The sequence below is a fragment of the Peromyscus eremicus genome, chromosome 1, assembly GCF_949786415.1.
Source record: "Peromyscus eremicus chromosome 1, PerEre_H2_v1, whole genome shotgun sequence".
Lineage (NCBI taxonomy): Eukaryota > Metazoa > Chordata > Mammalia > Rodentia > Cricetidae > Peromyscus > Peromyscus eremicus.
In genome coordinates this window covers 70,639,458-70,647,266 of record NC_081416.1, presented here as the reverse complement: position 1 = coordinate 70,647,266, position 7,809 = coordinate 70,639,458, and the positions used below count along the sequence as shown (strand labels likewise).

Sequence of the window (7,809 nt, the reverse complement as noted above, 5' to 3'; positions counted from 1 at the left end):
AAATAATATGAACTACGTTTTATTCTACTATACATGCTTTCTCCAAACTTGGTCAGGCCTACTCATTATGTAAGATAATGCTATTCATAGTGAATGTTGATAGTTGTAAAAAATATATAAGTTTGTGTTTAAGTAAATTGAATCACCATGCCAAAAAAAACTATATTCCAACAGTAATTATGACTTGTAGTATGTTGGGTTGAACATTATTTCCAAGATCTTTGATTTAAACCCTTGGGTTGATATTAAATCGCATTATGTACTGGATGATCGGGATGGCTGCCTTAGTTACTTGCTTGTTCCTGTGATGAACCACTCCAACAAACAGAAGAGGGAACAGTTTGATCCCAGAGACAGCCCGTTATCAGGCAAGTCAGGGCATCAGGAGCATGAAGCTGCTGGTCGCATTGTGTCCACAGTCAGTTGGGAATAAAGAATGTATGCTATTGCTGGCCTCCTTCTCCATCTTAGATGGTCCAGGGTTCCCACCCAGGGAACAAATGGTCCCATCCACAGCAACATGCATCTCCCATATCAGTAACGTAACCAAGCTAATCCCTCACAGACATGGCAAGAGGCACATCTCCAGGGCGTTCTAGACTTTATCTAGTAGAAACACCGACCATCACACACGCCTAGTTCTCTCCTTAGTACAAAGTGAAATGTTGACTACTACATACAGTTTTGAATTTGTAGGTATTTGCTTCCACTTTATATGCTTTGTGTCTGATTAATGAGCATGTATGTTTTTGCTGCTGTGAGACGGTCTGTAAGGGAGGAGGGATTAGGCTTGAGCAAGCGGCTGAGTGAAAAGCTGGCGTTCTTAGGAAAATGGCTGATGTGTCACACAAAGTTCACCGTGAGCCGTCCTGAAGTTCACTATGTGAAAGAAGAGAGGTTTGCCCTGTTTAAGGTAACTAAAGCCTGGGAGTGGGGTGCACACTTGTAACCTCAGTGGCCCAGGAATCAGAGTCAGCAGGATAAAGATTTGAGGCTAGACTGGGCAACTTATGAGACCCTATCTCAAAATAACGTTAAGAATGGCTGGGATATAGCTGGGTGATAGAGCAGTTGCCTAGCATGCAAGAGACTCTGGGTTCCAAAAATTGTGTGTATGTGGTGTGTGTGTGTGTGTGTGTGTGTGTGTGTGTGTGTGTTATGTGTGTGTGTTGTGTGTGTATGTGGTATGTGTGTGGTGTGTGTGTGTATGTGTGATGTATGTGTGATGAGTGTGTGTATGGTGTGTGTGTAGTGTATGTGTGAGTGGTGTTTTGTGTGTGGTATGTGTGTGTATGTGGTGTGTAGTGTGTGTGTGTATGTAGTGTGTATGTGGTATGTATGTGTGGTGTGGTGTGTGTGTATATGGTATGTGTGTGGTGTGTGTATTCATGGTGTGTGTGTGCTGTGTGTGTGGTGTATGTGTGTGTAGTATCTGTGTGTAGTGCATGTGTGAGTGTGGTATGTATATGTGTTGTATGTGTGTGCATGTGGTATGTGTGTGTGTGGTATACACTAGCTAGTCACATGGTCTCTGTAGTCAAGAAACAGAGGACAGGAAGTGGATCTAGGCTATAAAATCTCAAGGCTAACCCCCACCCCCACCCCCGGGAGCTGCACCTCTAAAGGTTCCACGACTCAGAACAGGACCACCTGTAGGGACCAAATGTTTATTAACGGCCCTGTGTGTTTGATGTTGGGTTGAGACCACTCAGAAGCAAGACCAATGGAGAAACACAGCATTGTACGCACTTCTGTATTTCAGGGGAAAGAGTAGTTTCCTCTCAAAGTGCCATTTCTCAGTTTTAAAAGAGTTAAGATCCTGAAGGCCAGAGAAGCTGCTTACTGGTTAAAAGCACTTGCTGCTCTTGCAGAGAATCCAGGTTCAATTCCCAGGACCAACATGGTGTCTCACAAGCATCTGTAACTCTGTTTCTAGGGAATCTGATGCCTTCTTCTGACCTCCTTTCACACCAGGCACACATGTGGTACACATATATATATACCTGCAAACAAAACACTCATACACATAAAACAAATCTTTTTTAAATGTTTTTTAAAGATATCTCTCAACTTAAAATTCATAGAGAATCCCAACAAGATTTTGCTTGTGGGGGTGGGGGGCACAGGCAAGGTTATAACTATTCATGTTTCCATCTTGGACACTGGAAGAGAAGGTTTCATTTTAAACACTAGTGAGCAGATACTTCTGGAGAGCAACAGGGGATGTTCCGTGTGGTAACAGCATCTTAACATTGGTATTAAATCAGTGGTGGCCCTGAGGACCTCTGAGACCTGTCCTCAATCAACATGCCAGCTTCTCCCAGACCATAAAGGCACCCACGGAGGACCAGCTTACACAGTGAAATATGTTTGTCTTGGATTTTTATTCCAGACTCCAGGGCCTCTCCCAAGCCCTCCTGCTTGGTGTGACTCCCTGGGGTTGTTTGCATAGGCACAGGAGGACTGTGCTTGACTTTACTAAGGAATCATTGTTAAAATGGTTATGTACCATGGCCTCGCTTGGAATGCATGACCAGGATCCTTGCATTAGATAAGGTTCTCTAGAGGAACCCAACCTATAAGATGAACATAAACTGTAAAAAAATGAATAAATAAATAAAAATTCCTGTTTGGCTTATATGATAGGGCCCAGATGGCCCAGCAATAGCCTCCTGCAACTGGAAAAACTGAGAACCTGGTAGCAACTCAGTCCACGGAGCTGGATGCCTCGCTGGTCCTGATCTGGTCCTGGGGGCTTGGAGGACTCATGGAGAGTGGCTGATTTTCAGTCCATGTTGGAAAGCCAAAGAAGCTGGAGTCTGATGTCACAGGGGACAACAGCATCAGCCATAGAGGCTACAGACCCCCCTCGCCAGCAAAAGGGACAGCGAGGGAGGCAGGGCTGCTTTCTCCTTGGGTCTCTTTGTGACTGAGTCCCTCATCAGAAGATGTGGTCCACTCTTGGACAGAGTCTTTTCTGTCAGTTAATCCTTTCTAGAAATACTCCTCTGCACCCGTGTGGAGGCTTGTCTCTTAGTTGATTCCAGATCCCATCAAGGTAACAACTGAGATTCATCATCACCACAGCCATTTATTTTAAAGCTTTATTGAGATATAACCTGTATGAATCACTTGTTTAAGTATAAAAATTCAGTGGTTTATTTTTTTAATCACCACAATCAATTTTGAAATATATATCTCCCCCTAAAAAACCCTACATCCTTTTAAGCTTGTACCCAATCCAGTTTCCCTGTCGCTCAGCCCTAGGCCACCACGTATCTACCGTGTCTTCATACAACACTTCATAGAAACAGCATCAGGCCATATGTGGCCTCTTGTGACCGGTTTCTTTCACTTACCATGATGTTTTCAAGGTTCACTGATCCTGTAAAAGGTGTCAGCTCATCACTTTTCATCAGCATATAATAGTCCACTGTGGTTAGACCACATTTTGTTCTTCTTTCCACCATGATGAGCATTTGGTTGTCTCCTCTTTTTCTCCCCCTCTTTGGAATCATGCTGCTGTGAATATTCATGAGTGGGTTTTGTGTCAACATGCTTTCAGCTCCGTCAGGTACACAGGGAGGAGCAGAACTGCTGGATCCCTCAGCAGCTCCACGACTACCATTCAAGAACTACTGTGTGTGTGTGTATGTGTGTGTGTGTGTGTGTGTGTGTGTGTGTATGTGTGTGTGCATGGGAGGGGCGCACGTACCACGGCATGCTTGTGGAGGTCAGATGACAACTTGCAGGAGTCAGTTCTCTCCTTCCTCCATATGGCCCCTGGAATCAAACTCACGTCATCAGGATCGGCAGCAGGCACCTTCACTCGCTGGGCTGTCTTGCCAGTCCATGAGGGAAGACTCTTGAAGAAGTATAAAAGCATTAAATAAAACCAAATGACAGATTTCCATTTTCAGAAGTCACATGTCCTTAACTTGCTAACTGAAAAACGAGACACCATGTGGTAAGGGCTAGCCCAATTCCACACGGCCACTGAGCATGTGCTATAGGGAGGGTGTGGGGCCAGTGACAGTGGGTCCTAAAGAGGACACTGTGCCTCCCCTTGGGAAGCCAGATCTCTTAGTTCCGAGGTCAGAATTCCTCCTATGCTGTCAGCACTATTCTGAAGGACCAAGTGAGATCCAGAGATTGCCAAGACATGGGGCTTGAGAGGAAGAAGGGGCAGGAGTAGGCCAGGAGGTGGCATTTGAGACAGGCCTGGAGAGAGATCAGGAAGGTTTTTGGCAGTGGGAAGAGATGTGCAGGAAGAGGTCCACATTAAGACCATAGGCCAGACCCAGGAGCTAGTTGAGTCTGAAACAAGGGATAGCGCGATGAGAAGCTGAGTCAAGAGTAGTATTCTGAGCTTCAGGGTTGACAAGGGCTGACTTGTGATGATGAGCCCAAAGAGAGAGGCCTCCTGCAGAACAGTTAGGAGAACCTGTCCAAGGCTCTGCCCATCGCTAGACTCTCCTGGGAGGTGAGGGGTGGGCTGAGAAGTGCATGAACCGGGGGCAGTGCAGCTTGTAGATTTCAGAGCTGAACACAGAAGTGCTGTGGCTTGGAGGGCCAAACCTGGCTTCCAAGGTCAGGCACCCAACAAGTCTAAAGTCCGCTGAGCAGACATGCAATTTCCCACCCCTTCTGAACTACAAAGACAACCTAGAACTTCAAATGCTTTTTAGCACTGCCTACCATATCTGATGCTGTGAGCCTTTCTGTGATGGGCATAATGACAGCCTCCATCCACCAATGGCTGACAGAAGTCAAATTTAAATTAATTGCATCTATAAAACATTAGAAGGCTAGTTCCTAAGGTACACCAACCACACAGAGGTTAGTGAGAACGGCATTCAACGGCACACAATAAGCTATTCCCACCATCCAGAAAGTTCTATTGGACAACACAGGCTTACAATAGGAGTAAACTATGTCTCAAGCTGAGGGTCATATCCAGCTACCTGCCTGTTTGGGTGGTTTTCTGAGCCACAGCTGCGCTCACCCATTTGTGTAAACACTGCCTGACCTGAGCTATCTCAACATGGATGGTTATAGTTTGTTAAGTGTGGGATATTGACAGTCGGACCTTTATCAGAAAAGCTCGCTGTCCCGGCCCCATGCTACTGCCAGAATGCTGGTGAGGATCTTTGCGTAAAGACCTTCATTGGCACCTCCAGTATGTCCAAGCATATGTCTCTCCCAGGAAGAAGCAGAGAACATACAGCTGTCAGCTGTGGGAGCTCAGATGTACCGAGGCTCAGGGAGCCCATACTGAACAGTCACATCCTGAACAGTCACCTCTTCTAAGGTGGCTGGACTCAGAGAGAGAGCAAGTGGGGGTGGGGGTGGGGGGTGGGAGGTGGGGGGGGGGGGTGGATGGTAACCATCCTGGCAGGAATGAAGATATTCTAAAGACACATGTGCCCCTCCCTTTGGCTGTCAGACTATTGAAATAATGCTCCCCAAGGAACTGACATTGCCCTAGGAATCTCATGCTCACCCATTTGTGTAAACACTGCCTGACCTGAGCTATCTCAACATGGATGGTTATAGTTTGTTAAGTGTGGGATATTGACAGTCGGACCTTTATCAGAAAAGCTCGCTGTCCCGGCCCCATGCTACTGCCAGAATGCTGGTGAGGATCTTTGCGTAAAGACCTTCATTGGCACCTCCAGTATGTCCAAGCATATGTCTCTCCCAGGAAGAAGCAGGAAGACACTTGCTAGGTGTCATTGGGGGTGGGGAGGGAAGCGTCCTGGGGCTCCTTGTTCATTCTCTTCCCCAGCATGATCACACTGGACACTTCCTCTTTTCTTTGCCTTTCACCATTAATTGTCTTTCTCCTGGAGTATTGAGAACAAGTGGCAGAACCCAGATGGTTGGGGTGCCAGAGCCCAGTCAGTCTGTCCCTAATGACTGTAATCACAGAGGCACTGGTTGCCGCATATCCACCTGGAGAAACCACAAGAGAATCTTACCATTTGCTTCAATTTTTTTTTTATTTTTCATTTTTTATTTCTCCCCAGGTCAATGAGGCAACAGGATGAACAGAGATGAGACACACTCTTCCCTCACGTGATCTTTTGAAGACCTCTCCCAAACTGATGTGTTCCAGATAACCCTAAGATTGCTTTCTTTTCTCATCAGAGGATGCTTAACTGGAAAGATGTCGCCTTCTATATGCTCATCATAACTCTTCTCCTGATGGGGGCCCACTTAAAAGTTCTCACATCCTGGAGACAGAGAAACTCTGGGTTGGCCTCCTTCAAGCTCTTTTCCAGGATGCCTAGGCTGACTGCTCTGGCATCCTTAGCCAGCCTGGCCCCCTGGTTCTCCCCACCCCAGAGGTAATGGAGTAGCAGAGGGTTTAGGGACTCTCTAGGGACCCATTTTGCATGCAAAAAGCCCTTCAAGGTCTGCAGCCTAGCAGTCACTCTTGGATGCTTTCTGTCCCCTCTTAGGAAGACAAGCTTTGTTGGAAAAGGGAACAGAGCTGACTCAGGACTCAGGGATGCTCACTTGGTAATAAATGCCTCTATTGTCAATAGAAAGTAGAGTATGTCTGTAGCAGCTTGGATTGTCCCCTGGGGCCAGAGAGGATGGATTTTCTTAGGCTGCCTAAGAGCATCTCAAATGAAAACATCTGGGACAAAGGGTTCCCGGGTGCTGCAATGTCAACTGTGCCATTTGTAAATGCACTGGTGAACTTGGATGTCACGCAAACAGGGGGGAGCCCCAGTTTCCCTTCCCAGACAGCCAGTGGGCATGTGCCTTTTTCAGGTTGACTCACTGAATTTCCTCACTCCCACCAGCCTTTCTCTGCTGCTCTGTCCAAGGTACTTGGATAAATGAGAACAAAGGAAAGAAAACACCCTAAGCCACCAGCCCTCCCTCTTGGGACCAGCCGAGCCATGCAGGCATGCTCCTGGGTGTCTCTTGAATTAGACAAGACAACAGTGACAGCCTGCTACAGAGTTACTACTGGAGCGGATTTCATTTGCACAGTCTGCGATATGTCTCAAGTGTCCGAGAGGGTCACCCACGCTGCCGCCTCTTTCGTCCCCGCAGCTTCAGGCGCCTGGCGGGGAGGTTGACAGGCTGCTTCCCAAATGTCTCCATGATTTCTCTTATCCTAGCCAGGTTTGTCTTGCTGAGTATGAAGTCACACCGAGTGGCCCCCATGTCATAGCCGACCATGCAGTTCTTGGTGGAAGTGATAAAGCCCTCTGCCTTTGCGGTGACCACATATTCACCAGGGTTCAGGAGGCGCCAGTAATCCCCATCGCTGGCTGGGGAGAGAAAGCAGGGGACCTCAGAGCAGATCCTTTCTAACACAAGTATTCCCAGCCCTATTGCATGACCAGCCCAGCAGAGAGGGCCCTGAGCTTCCACGATCAAGATGTTTTTCTCTTTGGCAGTTGCCTTAATGTTTCAACAGGAAGGGACTGAGGGTGTAGGCTCCCCACAGTGCACAAGCAGAGTTGGAGATGAGGCCTCCGACAGTTTTTCCTACCTGGCAATACAGGGCATTCATTATAAATGTGAACTCACAAACATGCCCTTGCTACAAAATGGCATCTTGCAAAGTCAGCAGCTTATAGCTTTCTGGTTTCCCTCTGCATAGCTATGAATATAGAAGAGTTATTTCCAAAAGGAGAGGGTTCTCAGCTTCTAAAAAGTTCAGGAACAGACTGCCCGGGAGATGGCCCTGGTGCCTGCACGTGACTCCAGCCCTCACTCTGTGGCCATGGATAGAGAAACTTGGGAGCTCCAGGAAGTTACACGGGGATTCAAGACAGGGCAGGG

The 7,809-nt window shown here is 47.2% G+C and overlaps 1 protein-coding gene across 1 annotated transcript in view; it reads right to left on the bottom strand.

The window, feature by feature from the left end:
- Positions 1-5,998: 5,998 nt before the first annotated feature.
- Positions 5,999-7,809, bottom strand: part of Cpxm2 (carboxypeptidase X, M14 family member 2) — a 127,839-nt gene continuing 126,028 nt past the window's right edge. Inside the window, 1 exon segment of the mRNA XM_059250552.1 lies at positions 5,999-7,292. Within this exon segment, the coding sequence (XP_059106535.1) occupies positions 7,039-7,292 (254 nt within the window). The 3' untranslated portion in view covers positions 5,999-7,038.